This window comes from Camelus bactrianus, chromosome 5 (assembly GCF_048773025.1).
Source record: "Camelus bactrianus isolate YW-2024 breed Bactrian camel chromosome 5, ASM4877302v1, whole genome shotgun sequence".
In the NCBI taxonomy this organism is placed as follows: Eukaryota; Metazoa; Chordata; class Mammalia; order Artiodactyla; family Camelidae; genus Camelus; species Camelus bactrianus.
Genome location: NC_133543.1, coordinates 102,681,900 through 102,708,606, shown reverse-complemented (window position 1 = coordinate 102,708,606; position 26,707 = coordinate 102,681,900). Strand labels below are relative to the sequence as shown.

The window sequence follows — 26,707 nt, the reverse complement described above, 5'->3', positions numbered from 1 at the left end:
AGGACAAGGGCTAGGGGCCCTTTCCCCAGCTTCTGGATCCCCGCCCACAAGGGATTTCTTGGTTGTTGGCCTCTGTAGACAACATTTTTCTGGGAGCTTCCTGAGCTCTGACTGCACAGGTGGGACAAAGCCTGCCTTCCTTCTCCGGCACGCCCTGCTCTGCACCGTTGGTCACACTGCCCTGCCCTCCCCTCCGTCTGCTTCCAGGTCATCTGTGGCTGAGCTCCCAAGACAGGGCGGACAGGCCTGGCAGGCCTCCCGAGACCCCCTGCTCACAGACAAGCTTGTTGGGGCCGTGGAGATGTGGGGATACCCAGTGCACAATCCACCCAGAGCTGGTGCCCCAGAGGCTCTGCTGGGATGCCGTCTGGGTGGGGACTTCCGGAAGACATCTTTGAGAGGGTGGAGGAAAAGGGTACCCCTACCTTCTGCCCATCCAGCAAACCCGAGTGGCAGACTTCCTCCCTGTCCCGGCCCAGGCCAAACACATCCGGGGTGGCTGCTGAGAGCTCGCGTTTCCTTCCCTGCTGCTCATGACCAGCAGAAGCACTACCCACATCCTCAGGGCAGGGCACCAGCACAGACCACGCCCACACGGCAGGGCACCAGCACAGACCACGCCCACACGGCAGGGCACCAGCAGAGAGGCGGGGCATATGTCCTCACCCATCCACAAGGCCTTGTCCTGGCGACAGGGAAGACACGTCTGCACCTCTTCCCTGCAGGCCAGAGCCCCGCTGAGGCCAGGGCCAGGGAGCAGGAGTGAGCCCCTGGGCAGGACCAGCCTGGCCTCTCAGGGTGGTTTTCCTGGCGGAGTCCCTCCCCAATGGCCCCAGAGGTCAAAGGTCACCCACCAAATTTCTGTGCTCCCAGGCTTGAGGGTACCTGGATGCTCTGGGACACCTGAAGGGTATCGCCCCATCCAGGCAGGCAGAGGGTTGGGGAGTGGGGGTCTATTCCAGGTGCTCCTGACAAGAATGTGGCCCAGGTACTCTTGGGCACGGGGTAGGGGGCGGTTTTCCGGGCAGACCTTTGAGGACCAACCCAGCAAGGCACTGAACCCGGCTCAGAAGCTCCCAGCTGTGTGGGGCACGCAGGTGGGCCAGTCTCCCACACCCGGTATCCTTGGGGGCTCTGGTGAAAGGCCTGCCCGGCCCCCTGGCGTGGTGCTTCCCGAGCCCAGGGCGAGATGGGCTGAGCACAGCAGGAAGCCCGGGAGGGTGACAGCACTGCCCCCGGGGACCGTCAGTGTTTAAGGAAGACGCCTGCTCTCAGTTCCTGTTGGAATCAACACAAAAGCAGCTGTTCCAATGCTGTTGCTGAGTTTGAAAGAATTTCTGGACTTCATCCTTTTAACAGGACACCCGGGGAAGGCCCAGGGGGATCGCAGCCAGCCCGGGAAAGACCCCGTGGTTGGTCCGCGCACCTGGCCCCCAACCCACAACCACCTGGGGCCGGAGCGTTAGGCCTGGTGCTCACGGTGGCAGGTGGCAGGCAGGGGCCCTGCACGCGCTGGTTCCGTGTCCCCCACCGAACTCGCTGGGCTGCTCCCACCCGAGGCAGGAGACCCCCTCCGCGTATTTGGGCCGCAGCTTGGGCCCGGCTGGAGGGCTCTCCAGGCCCTGCGTGGGGTCAGCTCAGCAGGAAGGGGTCCCCGGAGCAGATAACAGAGACGCAGGCCCCTTGGACCCAGGACTGTGTAACTGAAGCTGCAGACATGGTCAGGGTTTACAAACCCAGAGGCTTTGGGGCAGAAAGGAGGAGGGGGCCTCAACCTGTGCAAAGGTAAAGCTAAGGTTTCTGCTGCCCTGCCTCAGAGGGTGGTGCCCCACCCCCCTGGCCACCTCTGACATCTTCCCCCGCCCAGGTGCCGCCCCTTCCCAGAGCCTGAGGCCAGGCAGGATGGGGAGAGGCAAGGCTACTTCCTGGTCTAAACCCACCTGGCGTTTCTTGTCTTGGGGAGAAAATCAATACGCAGTCACTTTAAAACCAACCATTTTCTAGCTGAGATCTGCATGTTCCAGATTCCTCTCCCTCCCCAGCCAACACCCACAGGAAGGTCTCTGGAAATGAGCATTTCTGATGACACATTTTCCCAGGTCCTCTAGAGCTTCCCAAATTAGATTTTATTCCCAGTTAATGTTAAATCATGTTAAGTTTCCATTGGTGAATCAGGGCAGTTTAACGAGCTGACCTCTGGGACATAAGGAATTCGGCCTGCCTGGTGCACCAAGGGGAGACGGCCCTGCTGACCTCATCAGGTCTGCAGGGACCTGCTGCAGTGACAGATCAGACAACTGCGGAATCTGAGGCCCCCCAGGCATCCTTAATCACTGACGACTCCAGAGCAAGCCCTGAGCCGTTCTCGTGATAGAGTAGCCGGGCCGTGGTCCAGGGCTGTTGGAGAGAGATGCCTGCACCACTTAAACTGCGGGTCCGGGCTGAGTTCTTTACGTACTTTGAAATGCAGAAACAAAGCCAGCCCGCGGTCCCACGGCGGGTCACGCAAGAATGTCCCCTGTCCGCTCATAAGAACAAGTCATTAGCCCTTTGCTTTCACTTGAGAACTTCCTCTCTCTGAGTAACATTGCACAGCACTGCGGAGAAGTACTCTGGAAATAGCCCAATACGTCATCCAATGTCCCCAGAGGCGCAGGGCTGCGCGCTCTCTTCTCTGGGCTGATGCAGGAGGTGGAACCAGGAGCCGGGGAACCTGAGAGCCGGCCAGCAGGAGCAGGCGCTGGCCCGCCCGTGGTGGTCGTCCTCCACGAGCTGGACTCCTGGTCTTGAGCGTGAGTCCTGCAGAAGGCTGGCTGGCTGACTTAGCGGGAAGGCACCTCGTGGGAAGGTGGACTCCTCTGGCTTGCAGCTGTTTTAAACTGGAGCCTCCTCTGATGTCAGAGGAGAGCCCAGACTTCCCACCTCCTGCCTTTAGAGCTGCCTGCAGGCCCAGCTCGCCCCCGGGACAGCCAGGATCTCAGGCTGCAGGTGCCGGGCAGCTCTGGCCCTAGGTGCTCTTGTCTTTGGAGTTCCCCTCCCTCAGCTTCAGCCTGGTCCTGAACCCCAGGCCCCAACAACCACCCAGGGCTGCCCCCTGAGCTGTTGCCCTGGCCTCACTCACAAGCCTTAGCTGCACTTGCCTTGGGGAGGGGTCCTTCCCAGCACCTGCGCCCTTTGCCAGCCGTCTGCCTGGCTCACCAGCCCCAGGAGAATTCCCTGAGCCGGCCCACTGTCCGACTCTCTGCCTGTTGGTCGCCCACTTGGGGCCCTGCCCTCCCACTGGACACGGTGCTGCGGTCATGGTGACGGCCTCCCTGCGCACACCCGTGGCTCCTCCACCCTCCCTGCCTGGCCTTCTCTCTGGGTCCTTCTTTTCTCTTACAGTCATTTGGACAAGCTTGTCTACCCCAAGACCCCCCAGCCTCCACTGTTCCAGGAGAACAGTGGCTCAAGCACCAGGCTTGGTATCCAAGGCAAATGGACCCCACCAAGCCCGCTGGATGTTGGTAGGGACAGAGATGGACGCTGAAGGCCACATCTAACCACAGAGCATCCCCACGCCTCCCCTGAGAGTCAGAAGGGGGCACCTCGTGCCCTTGGGGAGCGTCAGGGGCTGGGACTTTGCGGCCTCCTTGTCAGCTGTGGCCCCGGGCAGGTGCGGCGGGATCGCCGTCATTCCGCTGCTTACTTCAGTGTTCCGTGTGCAGCACGATGCCCGGCACACAGCAGGTGCGCAGCAGGTGCTGGCGTAATAACAAGCTCTTCTCCTGGACTGAGGTAAGTGACGGCTAAGTGAGCATTCAGCAGGCAGGGAGGACCGTTTCTCTGGAGGAGAAACTAATGCTGTAGATTCAGGTAATATGAGGAAGGTTTGAAGAGGAACCGTTTATAAAGGTCTGAGCAAAAGGCACAGGGAACCTCAGGGAAGGGTAAAGTGGCCTCTAGAACCACTGGGGGCAACGGCGGGCTCGCTAATAAACAGGACAGCCGGGCGCTCCTCTGGAAAACGGCGGAATTCGCTTCATAGTTCACACTGCAAACCAGAATACGCTCCAGACAGACCAGAGATTCAGAAGTCAGCCCTAAACCATACGAGCCTGAGAAGGAAAGCTGGGCAGATTCCCCTGGAACCTGGCGGTAGGGAAGGGCTTTCTCACCACGCCTCAGATCCAGAGGGGATCAAAGACCGTGTGACCACATGAAGAAAATTACACGGCGCAGACACACTGGAAACAGACGTAAAAGACGACTACGAAGCTTGGAGACAGCATCTAACGTGTCCGCAGACAAAGGCCTAACGTCTCTTCTAACTTACACAGAACTCTTTAACAAGGACCAGAAGCGGTCCTGATAGAAAATGGGAAAAGACATGAACAAACAGCTTACAAAAAATTCCAAATGAGCACTCCACTGAGATACCACGTCCCACTCAGCAGACGGGCAAAGTGTGGAGGCTGACAGCAGCCCGCGGGCGAGGCTTGGGGGAGCGGGCCTCCCGCTGCGGGAGGGGTGCAAACCATCGACTCTGAAGACACAGCTCCCACCGTATGAACATGCACGTGCACGAGGTCGCTCATTTCAACACCATCTGCATGTGGAAGCCACTGGAAAAATCGAGATGCCTCTTCACAGGAAAGTGGTTGAAAAGCTAAGCATGACGGCGTGTTATTCAGATACAAAGATGAACGGGAGCATTCTCCGTGCACTGATTAGGACTGACTTCCAGGACACACTGCTGAGTGAGAAAGGAAAACCCCAAGTGCAAAAAGGATATCTATACCATAGTGTAGTGTCAGAACACCCCAGCACAGCATCGTGTAGGCGTGTCTGTGGTACAGCGTGAGTGTCTGTAGCATCGTGTGAGCATGTCTGTGGTACAGTGTGAGTGTCTGTAGCATCGTGTGAGCGTGTCTGCGGTCTGGTGCAGAGAAGCGTGGTATAAGGTACCTGTAACAGAGAACAAGAGTATCTGTTGTACAGCGCACAGCGTGGTAAGACCGTCCGCAGTCTAGCATAAGAACGGCTATAGCACAGAGCAGGGTGCCGACAGCGCAGGATAGGACTGCCGGCAGCACACCGCGTCTGCAGCGCAGCATGTCTGCACACCGAGTCGTGTGCAAGTATCTCAGACGGTGGGGGTGCAGTTCGGGGGAAAGCACGTGCTTAGCATGTGCGAGGAGGTCCTGGGTTCAACCCCCAGTACTTCCTCTAAACATAAATTAATGAACCCAACCACCTCCCCTCCAAAATGTAATAGAAAGAGATAAGGAAGATTAAAAAAACGAATATGCACAGTATGGTACGTGAGAGCACGGGACAGTACATTACACCACAGCACAGTGCATTTCATGTAAGAAAGAGGAGCATACAAGAAAAAAATACACACACCTGCCCATTTGTACAGAAGAAATGCAAGAAGGAAAAACCAGAAATGGATGAGATCAGCACCCACGGGGAGTGGGTGTGAGTGGGTGACGAGAGTGGAGAAATGGGACGGGGAGTGGGGCTGAGGAAATGACCCTCCTCTGAATCTACCTTTGAGGGAAACTGACTGACAGCCACAGTGTGATGGTCAGTTCTCTGTGTCCACTTGCCCATTCCACCCACACAGGCTGTGGTCCCGGTTCCTCAGCCAAAAACTCGTCTAAGTGCTGCTGGGGGTGTGTTGGAGATGTGGTTATGCCGACCACCGGCTGTGAGTGAAGGAGCTGGTCCTTGATAATGTGGGTGGGCCTCATCTTCAATTGAAAGGCCTGAAGAGCAGGTTAAGAAATCCTGCCTCAAGGCTGCAGCATCAGCTCTGCCCACGAGCCTGCAGCATCAGCTCTGCCCATGAGCCTGCAGCCTCCGGCCCGCCCCACAGATTGCGGCCTGGCCAGCTCCCACAATCACGTAAACCAGTTCCCTAAAACAAAGCTCATATATACAGCCTCTCCCTGTACCAAGGTTAAGGGATTCACTCCTGTTTTTCTCTCCTCTCGTGTTTGCGTGGTTGCATTGGTTGCATCTAAATCCCAGGTAGGAATACATGTGTATGTATATCTTGACTTCTGAACACCTTTAATTCTTTAATAAAAGGAACCAGGACTCCTTGGAGGAGTGGCTGATTCCAGGGCCGGGCAGAAAACGTACAAAATGAGCCTAGAACATCTTGTGATGCCAAAAAGTAAGGAAGTGCCCCAAATGGATGGGTGGGGGCATGTCGAAAGGACACAAAAGCCAATTTGAAGGTGCTGTCGTGGCCAAAGTGGGGGCAACTTCAGGACCCTCGTGACGGCACTGGACCCACCCAGATGATGTGGATAATCCCCCACCTCAAGGTCTCCTGGTCAGCAACCCTAGTTCCACCTGCTATTTGCCTCCCTTTCCCATGTGATGTAACATGTTCCTGGGTTCCAGGGACTAGGACAACGTCCCCAGGGACCCTTCTGCTGACCACAGCCCCCGGGGCTGGCTGGTCCCAGCTGACGTGCCAAGATGCTCTTATGATGACGACCTTTGCTTCTTCCTCTCTCAGTTGTCTTGATTTGCTTTTTAAATAAAGACATTTCCTAGCAACCTCACCCCCACCCACTGCTTCTGTTTCCAGCTACATCACCACCTGGCTCAGTGTGGATGATGGCAACCTCTCTGTGGCCCGAGTGACAATGACTCCTGTTGGCACTTCAGACACTGTCTACAGTGGCTTCATTTTGAGTAACACGTCATCATGGCTTCTTTCAGAACGTCACCTGCGTTACCTCTTCTGCTGGGCCACTGGTTTGGAAGCCGTCTACACAGACCACTTGCACAGAGCAGGGGGGAGGATGCTCTCCTCCAGGGACCCCCGCCGTGTCTTCCCTGGCTCATAAGAACGTGTCTTCTATAATTTAAACACAAATCACTCAGCTGAGGCAGAAGGCCTATTCGCCTAAAGAACAGGCTGTTCTGATTTTTAATAACCTGCCCCCCCACTTCGATGTCTAACTCATGATCGCTTTCTCAGCTCAGGAAATGAGACCCTGAAGTCTGGGAAGAGGCAGCCGAGAAGATGGAGAGTGAAGAGACCCCACCCGCTCAGCCTCCTCCCGTTCTGCTCAGGCCCCGGAGGAAAGCGCCATCTGTGTGTGGACCGCGGGAGGGGCCGCCCGGGTGCCCAGCTCCCAGGGGCCTGGGCTGCGTGAGAAACCGACGTGCAGGTGCCGGGGCTGGAGCCCACGCACGCGCTGCGGGCCGGCCGCCAGCCTGTGGTCTCGGCCATTTGGGAGGATTTCTCTTTGTCCTGGCTCACCCACTGGAGCCCCAGATGCCCCCGTGCACTAAGCGCTGGGGCAGAAACACAGCCGAGCACACTGACTGCAGACACGCCCCGTTCTGATCCCTGCTCCAGCAGACAGAGGAGCCTGCGTGGGAGAGCCCCCGACCCCTGATGGGCCTGGGGCCCGAGAGGCCCGGGGTGCCGGGATGAGCCCTGTGGGGCAGGAAGGAGGCCATTTTGGCAGAAGGACCAAGTCAGGAAGGGGAAGGGGCTCAGCTCGAGCCATCCTCAGTGGGAAGTGTGGGCCACCCCATCGGTCCAGGAAGCTCCAAGCCCTGAACAAGGTGGGAATGTCAGCTTTGGTCTGATCTCGGGGATCGAGGAGGCTGTAGGGACATCCCTGCATGCTGGGTCACACTAGACCGTGTTCTCTGTGTCCCCCCGACGCCTGCACTTGGATGGGCTGCAGGTATCTCGGACCGGACAAAGCCCAAGGGAACACTCCCGGTCTGCCACCTGAGGGCCGCCTCCGTACAAGGCCCCACCGTCCACCTTGACCCCAGGTCATCACGGACACAGCCTCCTCCTGGCCCTCACTGTCCACACGCACCTGTCACTGGCACCGTCCTTTGCCCTCACTCTGCCCCCAGCTCACGGCCACATCTGTCACGCTGGACTGGTGAAGAGCTGCTCACCGAGGCTTGGAATGAGACCCGCTCCCCAGACCCCAGCCCTGCCCCTCGGACACACGGGACTCACCCGATGGTCTTGCCCCAGTCGCACCACAGCGTCTCCCCGAGGACCTCCATGTCTGCCTGGAACTGGGCGAGGCAGGCGTCCTGAAGGAGGGCCCCGTAGTTGGCGTCCTGGCAGGCGGTGGCCGTCAAGAGGTGAGCCACTGCAACAACAGCCCCCGGACAGCTGTCACACTCTGGCCTTGCCTGCCGGTCACATCCACTGGGGAACCCCACGGGGGAGCCACCCTCCGCCTCTGAGGCCACCAGGATGCCCTGGGGTCTCTGAGTGATCCCTGTGGGCAGTAGGGGGGGGGTGGAATCTAGGTCCAATGGGATCATTTCATCATCAGTCACTTCAGGTCCCAGCAAAGGCCCTGCCTGCTCACGGCGGGTCTGACGATGCCTCCCTGTGCTCCGCCGGAGCCGGGGCCAGAGAGACAGAGCAGGGACCCTGGGTCGGGGAGGACTGTGGTCAGAGGGACCCCGATTCCTGAGAGGCACCTGGTGAGGCCTCTCTGCTGTCTGGAGGGCACAGCGAAGAGAAGTAGCGTGGGACCCCGGGGCTCCACGCTCCACTCCAGGGTCCGTGGGAGGAGTGTGAGGCCCGTGGATTCCAGCCGGACGTGTGGGGGGTGTGGGGGTAACTCCTTCATCTCCCTCATGTAAGCCACAGACTCCAGGCTGCACACATCTTGATGGTGGGGGAGCAAAGCTAACCAAGTGACGTTTCACAGCAACGAAAGTACAGCCCTGGGGTTAATTACAATCAAAACCCAAACGCAGGAGGGGCGCCGCAGCACAGAGGCAGAGGGGAGGCTGGACGCAGGAGTTCAAGAAAGCTCCGAGGTGCCCTGTCCTGGGTTCGCCACCTGGAGGGGGTCCTGGGGATGAGGCTGACCGCCAGGTCTGGGCAGGGCGGGCAGGACACCCTGGAAGCCAGTCAGACAGAGAGGATTCCCAGGGTTTTTAGCCAGAGAAACTGGGAGTCACGGTGAGTGGGGGGTGGGGGAGCTGACAGGCTGGCAATAGGAAAAGCTCGGAGGAGGAGGAGCCCCTAGGAGAGCAGGGCCCAGGCCCACCCTCCCTGGGAAGGGGGCGCCCCTTGGGTGTGCAGCAGGGAGACTCCCAGGGGCGCTCGGGGGGCCAAGGAGGGAGACACTGCCCCTGCCCCCAGGAGCCTCCATACCCACCTGAGTTCACTCCACTCCCAACAGCCCAGGTGTGTCCCCCGCAGTGTCCGCAGGGACACAGCCAGTGCACCTGAGGACTCACGCCCCGCCGCTGTCAGGCAGCCTCGGGGAAGGGGCTGCTCCGACCCTGGCCGGGCAAGACGGCCCTAAGAAAGCCAGCCTGCCATGGACAGGTGGGGCTCCAGGGGCCCCAGGAAGCTCAGGAGGGCTCAGATGGCGACTCCTGGGAGGGAGTCCAGCTTTGTTCTGAGGGTCGCCCCTCTGTTTCCCGCCCCCACCCGCTCTCAGCATCCACCCTGAGCTTCCCGCCTGGACCACCTCTCTCAGCCAAGCACAGGCCCAAGTGTGGCAGGTCCTCTGCTGCCTCTCCCCCAACCCCCACCTCTTCCTTTAGCGCCTCATTTAGGGCGGGATGATGGTTCCTTCTTTTCTCAGAGCCACTCTGCGCCCTCTCACCTCCCGCTCTTTCTGATTCGTGCGAACATCCTCCCTGGGTGCACGAGACAGAAAGCCACCGGGGGGGTGTAGGCCCTGGAGGGACCTGACACAAGTCCCCAGAGGGTTAGGGAAGCAGGGCCCATAGTCGTCCCCAGAGCCACTGCCGGGAGGCAGGTGCCGGGGGCCAGAGCCTGCGGGTCTGGTTTAACGGGCTCTGAGGGGTATGTCCCCAGGCCACACTTCCTCCTGTTAAGGTGTCCCTCTCTGGTGTGTTCCAGCCAGTCTCCTCCCGCTGTTCTCTGGGCTGCAGACCACAGCCACCTTCTCCACCCGGCTGGCTCGGGCCCTCAGGGCCGCCCTGCCCTGCAGCCTGCCCGGTCCCTCCAGAGCCTGGCCAGCTCTGTCTCCCAGTGTCTGTGTCACCCCTGCCCTGGGCCGGCTGCAGGGCCTGCCCTGTGGCCTTGACCTGGCCTGGCTCCGGGCTGATCCCCGGGTGGGCAGCTCCCACCTCTCTGTGAGCCACTCACTATCTGTCTCCCAAGGTTGGGACCTCTGCTCCGTGGAGACAGGCCCCCGCACCCCACGCCACTGCTGTCTTTCCTGCCCTGGGGGAGCCATTCCCCAGCTGGGATGAGGCTGAGCAAGCTGTTTGGGTGAATCTGGAAAGTGGTTTTATTTTCAAGTACAGGAGAACTACACTTTTTTTTCTTTTTAATGCGCCTGATGTGGTTTCTTTCATTGAAAAGATAGGCAATCTTATGGTTTTAAAACGGAATAAAATTGCCAAAAGTTATAAAATCAGCTGTTTGGGGCCAGATGGGTTTCATTCCTGTATGACTGCAAGTGACTCACTCACAACTCGTGTCTTTAAAAGGCCGTGTGCGAGGCTGCCGGGTGGACGGCATTCCTCCCTCCACGTGTCCAGGCAGGCCCTTCACTGGCATCGAGCGTTACTCAGGAGTTCAGTGAGCCTTTGGGGGAGCTCAGAGTAACAGCTCCCGCTCCTTGGCAGGGGCAAAGCCCCTGACATGGGAGAGATGGCAGGGAGTCCCGCCCCCAGGCAAGGGCCTGGGACCAGAAAGGCCAGGCTGGGCTCCCCACCGGGCACCTCTGGGCTCCGAGGCATGAGGTTTTCTAGCAAGAGATGAGGACCCAGAAGTGAGGCCCTGGTCTGTCTCCTCTCACACCGCCCTTGCTATCTCATGGTCTCATGGTTGCAGAGACAGAGCTCAGGCCCCACTGGGTCCTCCAGGAGCTGGGATGATGGGTGGAGGCTGAGCCATCGGAAGGGCACCTGCTGGGGGGCCTGCTCGTCAGAGTGACCAGCTGCACAGGACAGAGCCTCCTCTGGGGAGCCCGTGAGCCTCCAGGGACCCCAGCACATGGCCCCGACCTCCCAGGCCGGGCCCAGAGAAGGCCTCTTCACCTCTCGGCCACAGTTTCTTTATCTGTGAAATGGGAACCTCTCTCACCAGATGGGTTAACAGGACTGCTTTCCAGAAGATATGTTTACAGAATCAATCCCATCCCAAAATGAGTGGCCCGCTCCTGCGGGTTTTCAACGGGAGCGGCCCTTAGTGACTTGCAGGACGCTCAGGACTGACCCCTGACTCCAGCAGGGGTGATGGGGAGGGGGCAGGAGGGGAAGGTGACAAAGGGGACCCTTCTGGAGGTGACAGACTTACATGCTCACTGTGTTGAGTTTACGTGGGTGTACACATAACCCTCCAAGTTCTCCATTTTAAACATCTTTGGCTTATTCTATGCCAATGATACCTCAATAAAAACAAAACTTCCGAAGGAAATGTCAGGACTGGTTATCTCTGAGTGGTGTGATTACAGATGATCATTATTTTCTGCCTTAGGCACGTCTATATTTTCCACAGGTTAAAAAAATGCAATGTCTAAGATGCTATCTCTGTGTTCTGCCCGGACACTTTCCTAACGGCCATTGGAAAACTCCTCGCTCTGCTGTTCTTGCTGCAGCTGTGAATCATTCTCTGCTCAGCCAGCTGGGGCCAGCAGGGTAAAAACCACCCACTCCCAGGGCTCCCCTCGTTACAGCCACTTGGGAGCCAAATCCCCAGGAAGCCACATGCCTGGCCTGTCACTCAGTGCCCCAGAGAATGATATAAACAAAACCTGGTTTGAACATGTTGCCTTCAGCCTTTCTCTGTCTATTCTGGAAACAGAAAATAAAAACCCAAACAACAAATTGAAAAGCCAAAACCTCTGTGTGTCCAGTAAAAACTCTTACTCAACCCTCAAGGCCCAGTGAACTTTGCCCTGCCCAGCACAAGCCCTCTCTGACCGTGTGCATCGCACCATCTTCTGACTGCCACCAGGAACATGTCGTTAGCTGACCGCGGGCCCTGCGCCGCCCACACACACAGCGCCGGCCCTCGGCAGGCTCTGGCTGACAGCACAGTCAGGGAGGAACACATGTGTGGGGGGACGTCGCACTCCCGGCCAGGACTGCTCTCTTAACTCTCTGGTCTGCTCGGGCTTCTAGGAAGCTCAGAGTGGTCTGGGCCTCAGCCTTTCCTCAGCCAGTGTCTTGGCCGTGGTTCTCTCTCCTCACCTGTTAAAGACTCTTCACTTCATCCTCTCTCGGAGGCTTGGTGACGTGGCACCACATCATGTTTGGTTCCTTATGGTGCCTGAGGCTTTACCCAGAGCCATATTTCTACTCTTTTTGGAAGCAAGTTGTATAAATGGGAAGATGCAGACCAGGCTCTAGATCGGTTGTACACCGATTCTAGAAGGCCGTGACTTCCCCTCCCACTGCCACGTGCTGGGACAGCCCACCCAGGGTGGTGGCAACCACAGCTCACGTGGCCAGGTCCTGTCCTAAGCCCTCTACAGGCACCTGCCTGCTTAATCCTTGCAAATAAGCAACAGGGCAGGTGTTACTATTCTCTCATTTTACAGATGGGGATGGGACCTGGAGAGGTTAAGTAACCTGCCCAGAGTCACACAGCCCAGGAACGGTGGAGCTGGGGTGCAACCCCTGGCATGCTCATCTCACACGTGGGACAGATGGTGAGGGCAGCCACCTCAATGCCGAGACCCCGAAAACAGCCCCAAGGCTGCAGATGACCAATGTCTGCTGAGGTTTTGGGACTCTCGAGCCAAGGCATCTCTGCAGGCTGGCTTCCTCAGGGCCATCGCCACGAGAGCGGCCTGGAGGGGTCTCGCTGGAGATGTGGGAGTCCCCTGGATGGATGCCACTGGCCATCTCACACTGATGCCTGGGGTGTGTAGGAGCCCGGGGAACTGGGTGGACGATTCTGGCAAAGGAGCGCGGGCTGAAGGGATCAAGAGGTGCCCCCAAGGATCGAAAGGTCAGACCAAGAGTAAACAGCCGAGTTGCCTGTCCTCCCGGCACCAGGTCCTCTGAGCCCCGCGGGGCCAGCACTGTCCACCCAGGCAAGTACAGCTGGATCAAGCCCATCACAACCGCCAAAATCACTGCTGTCCTTAAGGACAAGTGGCACCCTCAGAGGAGAGCAAAAGGATTTTCATGAGCTTTTAAACTCATTTCAACACCTGGCTTGCTAAAGGAGTCTATTTTTGCATGTTTTCTGGTGCACAGTGTGGTGGTGCAGGTGTGTAATTTAGAAATGACTCACTGCGCAGTGACGGGGGGAGCACATCCCAGGGACTTCACTGGCAGCTACAGGGCCTGGAGGGCCTGGAGACGGCTTCTCCAGGGGATGGCGAGCCCGGGCCCCTGGGAGGAGCTCCTCAGCTCCCCCGAGGGCCCGTTCCTGCCGCCCTCACGTCTGGTTCTCCTGAACGGGCTCCTTCGGTCACCACGCCCCACCCTCGTGGGCTGGAGGGTGCGGTGGTCCCTGAGCGTCTCCCCACTGCGGGCTCCCCTCTGTCCTGCTGAACTTCCTCTGAGCTCTTCCCTGTCCCCTCTCTGTCCCACCTAAGGTCCTCTCTCTTCAGGAGGTCAGCTGGTCCCTCTCACCCCTCCAAGATGCTCTCATCCCTGGCAAGAGGGTTCCTGACTCGGCCCTCCTCTGAGCAGGGAACAGAACAATCTTTTCAATAAATGATGCCAATCTTGCCTCAAAGCCCTCCTCCCCCTCATGCTCCAGTCACAAAGCCTTCCAGAAAGTTCCAAGAACCAAAGCCTTTGCATAACTGGTCTTGTGCTCCAGAGGCTCTTCCCCACCCCTTTGGGCTCGAGATCGGGGCCTCGCCTCCCGAAGTTCCCTTCCTTCTGCACAGACAGCGCCGTTCACACCTGTGCTCATACGGAGCAGGGCTTCTCAGCCTTGGCACCACGGACGTGCTGTGCTGGATGACTTCCTGGGGGTGCTGTAGCCTGTGCGCCCCTGGCTTCCACCTCCTAGAACCCCACTTCCGGTCATGACACCATGTGACCCCCTTGAGTCGTGTATCAGGCAGGAGTTACCAGGAGAAACAGCTTAGTGCTTCCCCAGGACTCCCTCATCTGCCCAGCTATCCGGCCCGTCACCACCCCCCCACTCAGATGGACCCCCGGCACCTCCTGGAGGTAATGAAGGCACAGGCAGAGAGCGCCAGCCTGGGCTGTTAGTGCCGCCAGGTTTCTGTTTAACTCACTGTGCTTTTTAGGTCTCTTCCCTGCAACGTGGGGTTTTGCTATGTGACACGTGAGCTGCTTCCGTTCCCGGCGAGAGCTGGCCTGAGTAGGTGACAACATGGCTTTACTGTCCAGTCATTTGCTTGGGGAAACTGCTCTCTGCCCTCCAGGCGACGTCTGGCTCAGAGAGCCCCTCCTGGGCGGCCTCTCGGTGCAGGGCTGCAGAGCCCTGGGGGGCCTGGGGGGCGCTGCCCAGGTTGGCTGCACCCCCGCCCCTGTGGCATGGCTGTGTCACTCTGCTCCCTGCCCCTGTGGTTTCCAGCGAACTCAGCTGTCTCAGGAGACGTGGACAGGAGGGACCTAGAGGCTGGCTGACTGGGGTCCAAGCACAGCACACAGGGAGGCACCGCCGGTGTGGCGCGATGAGGGCTCTGAGGGGGACATACAGGGGGCACAGAAGAGGGTGACCCACCCCAGCGGTGGTGGGTGGGGGTGGTCAGGAAAGGCTTCCCCAGGGGTGGGGTACGTCACTGGGCGAGGCATGCAGGTGATGCTGGCCCTGCTGGCTCTGCGGGGCCTGTGGGACACTGGGAGGTGAGGATGGCTGGGGCTTCTGGCCTCCGGTCCCAGAGAACCCACCGCGGGAACTCCACGCGGGCAGGCAGGAGGGACGGAGCACAGTAGAGGGAAATAAAGGAGACACTGTGAGGCCAGAGGAATACATAAGAAAGGCTTGGTCATGATGCCCAGGCCCACGGGCCCTGCTCCCCTGCCGAGTCCTGGCCACGGACCCTGCTGCTCCCATGAAGCTGCTTAGAATCTGTGTTTTGAATGATGACTGAAGTGATGTCTTTCGATGTCAAAGAAAGTATCAAAATAAAACAATCTCAGGGAAAAAGAATTCTTCTCCACGGACAATAACGGCATTATGTTACAAAGAATAAGTTCTTGTTTAGGTTGGGAGCCTCCTCTTGCCGCTGTGTTGACACAACCCTCCTCACTAAGAACAAAGTTCTCTGGAAACCCATCCCCAAGGATCCCCAAGGTCAGGCATCCTGGAGGGAGGGAGGAGGGCTGGGGTGTGTGTGTGTGTGTGTGTGTGTGTGTGTCTGGGGGCTAGTGGCGGGCTGGGGACTGGGTAGTCCTATCAGCATGCAGTTGCCAGGAAGGAAGAGAAGGGCTGAGGCGGGTGGCACAGGGCTGGCAGAGGTACTAGGGCTGCAACGGCCGCCCGGCCTGTCTCCCTTCCCCTCTTCCCAGCAGCTCTGCACCGTCTCCTCCTTCAGGTCTTTCCTGAGTCCCAAGTAGAACAAGGGGCTCTTGGCAAGTCCCCACAGCCCCCATGTGTGCCCTTCGCAGAGCCCACTGGGTGTTTGCCACCCTCCAGGCACTGTCCTGCCAGGGACTCACCCAGCTCACAAGCAAGGGGGTCACAAGGTTGACACGTCCACCTCTCAGGCTCAATTGAGGCGCCTGAAAGGTGTCAGGAGGACTGTCTGTCTGCTGTGTCGTCCTGGACAGATGCCCCCGCCCCCACCCCAGGGGCTCCCAGGATGGGATCTGACAGCTCGACTCTTTCGGATCCAGCAGAGAGGAGTCAGTTTCCCCCCAGGGCTCCGGCAGAGACCGAACTGTGCCGCCTGGGTCCCACGCCCGTCTCTGAGATGATCCTGTGGGCAGGCCTGGGCCAGGGCCCACCGAGGGGAGCCTGCGGTGCCAGGTGAACCTCCAGAAAGACGGGCTCTGTGCCCGAAGGAGTGGGGTGCTGGTGGCCAAACCCACGAGGCTCCATTCACTGGAATTTACAGCACTCAGGGCCCCCCATCACACACTCTGCCAGACACCACTTCTAACTGAGCAGAAGCTGGGGAATTGCTCTTCTCTAGGGGGAAGGAAATTGGGAGGAATAGACCTTCCCAACCAGCCACTTGCCTTAAGTAAAGATTCCACCTGAACTATTTCCTTGACATGTTGCTTACCACCGCTTCCAACGTGGATATAAATATTTCCCAACAAGCCTGGCCTGGGACTGACAACACGCACACTGACTGGCACGCACCTATGGAAGGAAGACAAAAATCCACAGATTCCTCTCTGCAGCTAAACACACAGAGAGGGTAAACAAACACGCTGAGTTGATTAGTAAAAAAGAATCCTTCAGATTTGGACTCCAGGATTGGAACTGCCTCCAGACTTAACACAGCATGACAAGCCGAGGAGTCCCATCTACTCCACTTCCTGTATGTTCTAAGTCGGTTCCAAATGGTTATATCTGTATTTATATAAACTCACATATTTCAATAATGCAGCAGCCTTGCAACGAACCCCCAACACGCCCAGCACACAGGGAGGGTGAGTGTTTCCCAGGACAGACGACAGATGAGCTTATATAAGTCAGTGCCAGTCACAAATAAACTTACTTACAAAACAGAAACAGACTCACAGACATAGAAAATAAACTTATGGTTACCAAAGGGGAAGGGGGGAAGGGATAAATTAGGATTTGGGGATCAGCAGATTAAAAACTACTATATGCAAAATAGATAAACAAGGCCCTACTGTATAGCAAAGGAACTGTATTCGATAGCTTGTAATAACCTATAACTTAAAAGAATATAAAAAAGAATATGGATGTGTATAACTGAATCACTGTGCTGTACACCAGAAACAAGCACAGTGTTGTAAATCAACTGTACTTAAAAAGAAAAAGAAAAAAAAAAAAAAAAAGAAAGACAGGGTCAGTGAGCACTTGCAAGTAAAGCAGGCTGAAAACACAGGCGCTTACAACAAAGTCATCATAAACTAATGCTGGGTCCTCTCGAAATGCCATTCTTTTCTGATTGATGAAAAACAAGAAATTCCACATTGCCATTCTGGGCAGCAAAATCACCAAGGAGCTGTAGCTAATGCTACCACTTGGGGAGAAAACTGTGTGCTCCTGTAATTCTAATTACCACTGGGCTCCGATGACACTCAGTTACTGATAACCTCATAAAGCCGTGTTTACTTTTCCATGATAGAACGTTAGCCAGACCTCTCAGAATAATGTTAAGATTACAGGACTTTGAACTTCCACCAGAACACGTACCATTTTCTTGGTAAACAAGTCTTCATATGTGATCATGACCTAGTGTTTTATTTACACAAGCTTTAGAGGGTGCAGCTTCTGGACAGCAGTCAAGAGCATTTATTTATGTTTAAAAAATGACACTACCCAGCTCTCTACTTTGCTAACAGAGAAATGTTCGTGCCTTGGGAGACTAAATCAGTAAGTCCCACAGCAAGCCCACAGATCCTAATGCAGAAGACGACAGTAATCCTGTTAAGACTTTGCTTTTCATATAACTTCAGCCAGAACACTGAAGCGGCAAGGTCAGTGTTCGGGTTACATTCTGCGGAAGCAGATGCGAAGGGTTTTACGCAGAGCCAACACTCCTTGGTGAGGTGTACAATTAAGACTCCTCTGCAGCCCTCAGTCCCCTCTCCTCCCAGCGTCCCGGGATCTCCACAGACAAGCCACACTGCCCCAGCCTGCTTCCCCAGCAGCTACGGGAAGCCGGAAAGCGTGGTGTCAGCCCTGCACCGCGGGGGCCTGTGCAGCAGGTGTTTCTGACCAGCATCACCTGTTCAGGGGCTGGGACATAAGTATCAGCAGTGACTGTGGGGGGCCTTCCCAGGGCCACCGGAGTCTCCCACTTTAAGCGACCTATTTAGTTTTTGTTAAAAGGTAACTAAATACGTAAAACCAATAACTAAAGGCGTTTGGAAAGGTTGCTTGGCATTTTATGAAAACACTGGAGAGGGGAGTGAAGACGCCAATTTCTTGCTAAATTTTGGTATGTCTGGCGCGCGTACATTCCTGTCACCGCTGGCTTTCAGTTTGTGATCTCTCTTTAAACAGAATGCCTAGCGTGTCTGGCCACCTCACCAAGAGGCCCACTTTGGATTTCTGTGAGCCAGAAGTGCCAAGTTAACAAGCCAACAAACAACAAACAAAGCTGTGGAAAGGCCTCCCGAGCGGACCGCTGGCATCATTTCTGCAAAGGGCATCTGCAAAGGAGGCTTATTTGCAAATCAGCGACTGCGGTCTGTGACAGTCAGAGTTCAAGTTTTGACTAATTTTCTAGATAAACGGCCCATGGTTCTAATTCCGAAATCCTCCATCCGCAAGGTGCCTGTGCCCGCACCGCGAACGCGCGGCAGCTCGGAGCCGGAGCACGCAGAGGTGCGGGAAGGGGCGGCGCGCACGGCCGACGTGTCCTGCCGAGCGACGGGTTCCCGGTGCGGGTGCGGGGTCGCCCGCGCCGTCGCCTTGCAGAGCTCCCCGGCTCGCGCGACGCCTCCAAAGCGGCCTCTGTCCTCCCGAGGGAGGCGCCGCCGCGCGGAGCCGCGCCCGCACCCCGCACCCGTCGCGCGCGGAGCCTCCCCCCGAGCCCGGGCGGCCAGGACCCCGGCCCTACTCACCCAGGAGCAGCCAGAGGCCGCGCAGGCCCGGGGCCATGGCGCGCGCTGCCGAGGACGGAGCCCGCTGGGGACCGAGCCCGCCGAGGACGACGGAGCCCGCCGGGAGGCGCGCCGGGGGCGGGGGCGGAGGCGGGAGGCGGCGGGCGCGCGGCCCGGCCCACTGCGGGCCCGGCGGGGAAAGGGGGCGCCGGGACCCGGCCGTGAGGGCTGGCAGCAGGGTAGTCGGGCTGGCAGGTGTCGGCCGGGACGCTGGGCAAGTGGCTGAAGCCGCGAGGGGACCCGACCCTCGGCGAGTAGCCCGGGCAGCGCAGAGCGAGCTGGGGGCCGGGCCGGGAAGGCTGCGCCCGAGGGCGAGCTGCGCGGGGAGTCTCCGGGACACTTCCCTGGGGATCCCACACTCGGGCTCCGGGGAAGGCCGGGCGCCGCGACCAACGAACGCACGGATGCTCCTTAAGTGTTTGCCAAACAAATGGACAGTTTCAACTAGGGAGGGTCTCTAGATGCGTCATCTCAGTCCCCTGGCACCATCCCTCCTCCTCTCCCTAGGTTGTGCCCGCCCACCCCTGCCGCGGAGGTCTGCTCTGCAAAAGGCCAAGGCCACCTTTGTTCATCTACCTCTCCCAGGGTGCAGGCACTGGGGATCCTGAGAGGACAAAACCAGCCCCAGCACTTGGGGACAGTCATAGTAATCAAGAAAGGTACACTGAGGAACTGGAATAGCAGGATGAGGAACGGTGTGGGTGCAGGGAGGAGGGACATGAAAGGAGGTATGAGCGAAGGTCCTGGGGCCAGAGGGAAGAGGGCTCTTTAGGGGGACAGAAAGGAAGCTGCCTAGGATGGGTGGTGACAGGTAGAGGAGGCTGTGAGGGCCTCGGATGTCATTCTGACTGAATTTGTGTAGAAAGAGACGGGCCCCCTGGGGTGACACCTGAGAGCCCTGGGGAGGCCCAAGGCAAAAGGTTTCCCTACACATAGGTCTGACCTGGAGACATAAATTTGGGAGACATCAGCCCCGGGTAGCTGAGCTGAGCTGGGCTGTCTAAACTCTACTGCACCTTGCAGTGGTTCCTTCTTGTAACATTCAGCTGCAATGAGAACTCAGCAATTGAGTAAATTTATGCTCATGCTAACGAATCAACCACTGATACTGCCCTTGGGAGGGGGAAGAATCATAGTGTAATGGTCACATCTTTGTGACTGAAGCTTCAGGCTTTAGCAGAGTGCCTAATGCAGGATTCTGCGGTCAGTCTGTGTGGACTGAACACTTCCCCAGGCCAAATGAAAGGGAACAGGGCCACCTGCCGGCAGCCCAGAGAACGGAGGCTGCCGACAAACCAGGGGGTCTGGGAGGGCACTCAGGACCAGCATGCCTACCACCCGGGGGCCCAAATTGTCCTGAGGGTTCTGTATCAGATGGTGGGGGAGTGCACATGCTCTCTTGACTTGAGTAGCCCCTTTCCAAACCTTAGGGAGATACACCCCAGCAGGTGGCCTGGCCTCCCTCACTTTATTCATTTAAGAGACATTTGAGTCTACTCTGCAAGCCTGTGCTGGGAACCAGTACAGGGCCTGCCCTTCAGCTGGTGACTCAAGTGAGGAGCCCTCAGCCACACGGATGCTCATACAGGGACCACACATATGGGGCCTGCAGGCCGGATTGAAGGGCCGGTGACCGGGACCAGCTGGCTGGGAAAGGCACGGCTCAGGGAGGTAAGCGGGGCCCCAGCCCAAGCCAGGGACAGGCCCACTGTGATCCCTGTCCTGGGAGATGGCCAGCCCCCGTAAGAGGGAAGAGCAGGCATCTCTGCTGCTCAGACTTGCTCTCCACTCCCCTTTCAGCCACACTCCCCACCCGTGGCCTGTGGGCGTCTCTGCATCTTCACGTGGTCAGGCCCTTCCTTCATTACCCAAGGCGCCTGGGACGCCTGCACTTTCATCGTGGGGCTCAGGCTCGGCAGGAGCCATTCTTGACAACAGTTTCTCTGAGGCTCAAAGCGCAACAGGAGGCAAGGTCTGGGTGGGGAAGCCCGCCCCCATTTTTCTCCATTTTCTCACACCCCCCTCCCTAACAGATACACGTACTTAACAAGACAAAGCACATCTCTCAAGTTCACGTTCTTTAGAAGTTCACAATTCTCTTGGGAATGCCAAAGCAGGAGGTATATACATCATGGCACTTTCTCTGATGGCTTTCGTATCTGCACCTTGGGTCTAGGTGGGATATACCCCAGTAGTTACTGAGTTCTCCCTTCTGCAAAGGTACGAAAGTGGAACAAACTCTAACTTGTCCCTACAGCTACGACACATAACCTAAGAGCTGACAATTTTGCCTCGGCTAGATTTTGTCTGATGTATTTGTGTTTCTAGCTGATAGCACGGAAAATCATTCCTCTCCGTGGGCACCTCCATCTAGATGGATGCTATGTTAAACACTGGAAGAGTTGAGACAATGGCCGGATGCTTCACTGCATGCATGGTAGCGTCACAGACACAATCTAGATACAGGTTAGCAAGACTTGGTCAACACTACTAAAAATTCAAAATTAACAAAAGACTTCTGCTTCCAGCCACGATGAAGTAAGAGGGACTGGACTTACCACCCCACCCAACCTAAAAAACTGGTGAAACAATAGCTGGCTCGCAGGCCGTGCAGAACAGGGACCCCTAGGAGCAGGGAAACAAGGGAGGCGAGCTCTGTGGCTGCTCACTGCCCACACTTTCCACACACACGGGAGGTAGGAGACTGCAGAGCCTGAGGTCCCCTAGTTGAGGAGACAGAGATGGAGGCCGGGGAAGCCAAGGCACCTAGAGCTGGCAGGACTCCAGAGCACAGGAGAGGCGAGAGCTGCACAGAGAAGATCCGTAGAGGGGTCCCCTCGAGTCTCTGCTGAGTGTGATCAGCCCACGCACACAGGACACCACCCGAGGTAGGAGAACCGAGCACTGGCAAGGAGCAAGCTGGAACAATCCCTGAGAGCTCACAGGGCCTGGAAAAGCTCCAGTTCCACCAACCATACTGGAAAAGCCTTGAGACGAGCAGAGCAGCAGAGGGAGTAATTAGTGCTGCCTTTGTAAAGGCTGCCCCGGGGCGACCTAAGGAAGCTTAGAAGCAAGAACTGACAACATCAGACGATCTCCAAGCAGCTGCGATGTCTCAGAACAGAGACTCAAGGAATAAAAAGAACAAAGCACCAGGGAGCTGTGACACAACGTGGCTTCACGTGTGTGTGACTATAGTCCTGTCACACAACAATGTGAACTACTATGTAAAAGTCATTCTAATAAACCTGTAAGTCCAAGAACACTGACAAACCCTAAGCATGAGAATGAAGCAAAACACATCAGTGCACACCACGATCAAACTACTTAAAACCAGTAACAGAGAGCTGCAGGCAGCCAGGGAAAAAATGTTTTGCACAGAGGAACAGAGATGAAGGTGACAGATGAGTTCTCATGGGAAACAATGCAAACCAGACAACGATGGAGCAACACCGCTAAGCACTGAAAGAAAAAACAAACAAACAAAACACACGTTCCAAAGACAGTTTCTCAGTAATTTACTGATACAAAGGAGAAGATTTTGCAGGTGTCCTCACCACCAGGGTGACAACTTAAAGGTTCCACTTCAGTTATTATCAGTGAGGAATTAGTGGTTCCAAAGATGTATTTATAAGCAGTAACAACTCAGCTCTGTGATTTATTTGCACAGCACAGTACAACAGCACCTCATGAGCACTCAGCATTAAACAAAGCCAGCAGCACCTCCTGAGCACTCAGCTTCATCAGGCTTCAGGTTTCAAAGCCTCAAGGGAGTCCTGCTGTCAAAACCAAAGTCCCTGGGAATTGCAAGTGGCTGAGGAGAATGGTTTGCATATTCTCCTATTTCCCATAGTGCCTTCTCCAAAATCAAACAAAAATCAAGAAGTAAAAAGCAAATCCTACACAAAACTATGCTGTCAGCATCACTTGGAGAATTTTAGAACTACAAAATAACTGAGTAAAAGAGAAAAATCACCAAATGTCAGGGCGTGGCTCTCACATGCCACCCCACCTTAGCGGAGAGCAGAGGCAGACTGAGAAAAACTAGAGGCAGAAGAGGGAGGCCGTCAAAGGGGCCTAAGGGTGATTTGGAAATCACCAGAAAGATTAAATCTTAACATCACAGAGCTACCTAGAGCCACTGCAGAAAACTAGATGAGATTTCACACATGAACTGAAGAGCTCCCACTCTGACCCTCCAAGAGACTCCATTACAAATACATACCACCACCACACTGCAGGTGATCAGGAATAAGAGACAGGTCTAAGCAAATATAGAGAATAATATTCTGACTGCACGCTGTAAGGCTAAAGACACAAAGAACTTTATACAAATGCTGTTCTCTAGTCAGTAAAGGCTTCTCCCGGGGGTACGATCTGGTGATGCTGTAATGACTGGATGTGAAGGCTAGGAGTGAACAAACACAGGTGTGTCTGGATGCAGAGACTGACAGAAACACACATATTTCCTAGTGCTGCCTGGTGAGAGGGCCTATGACGAACTCCAAACAGGAGTGAGCACACCTATCGACCAGTTCTTGGTTTCTAAATATGATTCTCAAATAAAGGGAAACATAGCTTGTTAAAGAAGTGACTGATTCCAGGGTTGGGGCAGAGAATGTGTAAGATGAGCCTAAAATACTCTGTGGTGCCAGAAAATAAGTACTTGAAAAAGGACGGCAATTTTCAATGACATAGAATCCAACCTGAAGAAGCTCCTACTGCCTAAAGCTAGAATAATCTGAGCAACAAAATAGACAATGATAGTATTGTATTATAACTCACAGAACAAAGTCAACACCACTGAGTCCATATTGATATAAATAACTGAGTAAAGACATGGGGGAGAAGGGACAGCTTTTCCTTACAGGACAATTCTAAGTAATAAACGTAGAGGGAAAGAAAGACATACAAAACCATTATCAGACAAGCACCACAAGATTAACTATTTCAGGCAAGATTTGCTGATGGATGCTAAAACCAGTAAGCAAAATTTTAGGAGAAACAGATACTGCACACTATCAAACATCTCCCTCAATCACAAAGGAAAAATAGTAATACAAATAAAATAAAGTAATAGTGGAGAAAACCAAGGAAGGCCACCACAGACAAGTGCTGAAGCATGACATCACCCATGAGACATGTAACATGCACCCCAGACACGAAGTGCTGAGGACCTCTTCTGTGGTGCTCTTTGCAGAAACTGCACAGCCTCAATCTCACCAGGAGAAAACAGCCGATTCATCAAAATCAAGAGACATTTAATAAAAACAACTAATCAAACACTCATCAAAAGTGTCACGGTCAAAAAACACAAGAAAGTACTTAGGAACTGTCCCAGACTAGAGAGGATGAAGAAAACACAGTAACTAAATGAAATGTGGGACACTGAACTGGAACAGAAAAAGAACATTAGGGGTTAAAACTAGCAAAATCTGAGTAAGATCTGTGGTCAGCAGTATTGCATCAGTACTAATTTCCTGGTTTTGATCATTTTACTATGGTTATGTAAACTGTTAACGTTAGGGGAAGCCAAACGAAGGGCATACATGAACTCTCTGTATTCTTTCTGCAACTTTTCTGTAAGTCTGAAACTGTCGCTAAGTGAAAAGTTAAGAGAACTTATCAAACAGTCTGAATACTGCTTGTTGTGCTTGTTTCCTAGAAGTTCTTAGTGAACACTGTAAACATTCCTAATTACTCAGGAGTGTGTGTGTGTGTTTGGGGGAGGAGGGAAGAAGGGAGGAAGAGGTTGGAAGAAAGAGAGAGAAAGGGAGAGAGAGAGAAAGAGAAAAAGAGAGAAGAAAGCAGAAGCCTCTTGATCCGGTTATATCTGAATTAATTTCTGGAGATGTCAATTATGTGAGTTAATTTTACTTTTTGGTGCTTTGGCTAGTTTCAGTTGTGTTTCTACCATTTGTAATCAAGTGCCCCTTAACTAATGTGCTAACTTACAGCCGGCCGGCCGTGGGGTGACGCGCCCCCCGCAGCAGCCACGCCTGACTGCAGGCTCTTCTGCTGTAACGAGTGCTGCGGTGAATGCTGTACTGCACCCCACACCTACGGGGGCAGGTACTTCTGTCTCCCGTTTACACACCAGACAACTGAGGCACAGGGAAGTTACACAATGCCCAAGGCTGAACACAGCTCCCAAAGCTGGGGCAGGAATATGAACCAAGAAAACCTGGCTCCAGGGTCTGCCTTCTTAACAGTCCGGTTAGAAATCACGCACGAGGGTGGCTCTCCGCTTCCTGGCAGGAAGAGCAAAGTCACGCATAACAACCAGTGACCACAATATAAATGACATCCTCTGATCTGTCAGGGGCCTGTTACTACCAAGCCGCAGTATCATGATGCCATTACCATGTGTGTTCTGTATAAATACTAATAGCTAGGAGTTTATTGAATACTCACAGCTCATACCTGTTTTATCCCCAAGAACCAGAATTCAGGCGAAGATACACAGGACCTGGAAACAACCTTCCACTGTTCCTAGCAGTTTTCCAGCGATAACTATTACAGCTGTGCTAGTTTTTATTGCTGATGTAACTAACACATTGCCACAACCTTGGTGGCTTTACACTTCTGAAGTCAGAGGTGGGAGACAGGATTCACCAGGCTGAAAACCAGGATGGCTGCAATCTTGCTGGTAGTTCTAGGGGACAATCTGTTTCTTTGCTTTTCCAGCTTCTAGAGGCCACTTGCACTTCCTGGCTCCTAGCCACCTTCTTCCATCTTCGAAGCCAGCAACAGTTGCTGGGACCCATCCTGAAATACCATTTCTCTGGTCCTCTCTTCTGCCACCCAGACAATCCAGGATCATCCTCCCATCTCAAGGTCAGCTGATCAGCACCCTTACTTGCTTCTGTAGCCTTAATTCCCTTTTGCCATGTGACACATTCACAGCTTAGGGCATGAGGGCTGGTCAGCGGGGAGGGCCATTATTTTCTGACCACAAGAGCAAATACTCATTAAACATTTTATTACATGCAGATAAATACTCTGTAATAGTAACAATGATCAATATGTAAAAAATGTTAAGTCAGTGTACACAGAACTCTGGCTGAAGAACTATTTCTTTAAAAAGAAACTACCTGTAATATGGAGGTTCTCAGTTACATGTATTATCTCCTGTGACCAGAATTAACATTGGCATCAGGCAGAGCCAACTGGAAATTTTTAGTCTCACTTTTTAAAGTGATAGTCTCAAGGCATTTTACAACATTCTAGGTCTCTGGGTATCTCCAAACATAATTATCTGTATATTCCAGCTGAGACAGCTGAAGTGCTCTTTGGTGTCCCAGTAATACATTGTGAGAGAAAAATGATTCCTAGCAATAATTAACTATGCTAAAAGTATCTGGAACTTTGCTGGTTGAAGATATTTGGAAACTTGGATAATTTGACCAGTCTTTTAAATTCTACAACAATTTTATATAATTAACCAATGAAAATTAGATTTTAGAGAATTATATAAATACTGATTTTTCACTTACAGTTCCAAAAGATTCATGAATTACTCCAGTTTCTACATTTTTCTTGGGAAGCTTAATAACAATGATCAATTTACTGGTCATGGCTAAAAGCCTTTTGATCTAAAAGTTGCCTGATCTTTATACCTTTAGGTTTTGAAGAGGACATCTTTATTTAAAAAAACCCTCAAAGTTATAATTTCAAATGACCTAGATTTCTATATTTTCACCAAATTGAATTCAGTAGTTTGGTCTCTATATATTCTAAGAGGGAATTCCACTTTATTAAATCCTTTTAGAAACAAATTACTAGAGGTATGCGTCTTATTGCTGCCAGTATGCTAAAAATGTCTAATCATGTTTCAACCTTATTCAATGCTAATTCTTAATGTAGCCTTTTCATATAAACAACCATGTAATTTAACATATAGGAAGAAATCTCCATAATTCTAGGATTTCACTAATTTGATGTATGGCCAAAAGTAGAGAATCATCTACTAATATGATTCTGCAGTTTCATTTAATAAAGTTCTTTCAAGTTATTTTTTTTTACA

At 54.3% G+C, this 26,707-nt stretch overlaps 1 protein-coding gene across 2 annotated transcripts in view; it reads right to left on the bottom strand.

Annotated features, from left to right (window-relative positions):
- The window catches only part of RAMP1 (receptor activity modifying protein 1), a 39,030-nt gene extending 20,229 nt beyond the window's left edge, over nucleotides 1-18,801 (bottom strand). The window contains exons 1-2 of one of the 2 annotated variants that reach the window (XM_074364605.1): nucleotides 18,643-18,801; nucleotides 7,997-8,135 (exon numbers count right to left, since the gene is read on the bottom strand). In XM_074364605.1, the coding sequence (XP_074220706.1) occupies nucleotides 7,997-8,135; nucleotides 18,643-18,679 (176 nt within the window). In that variant the 5' untranslated portion in view covers nucleotides 18,680-18,801. Of the gene's footprint in view, nucleotides 1-425; nucleotides 574-7,996; nucleotides 8,136-18,642 lie in introns of those variants that run through there. The other variant, XM_074364604.1, reaches the window with a different exon arrangement.
- Between the last annotated feature and the right edge of the window lie 7,906 nt (nucleotides 18,802-26,707).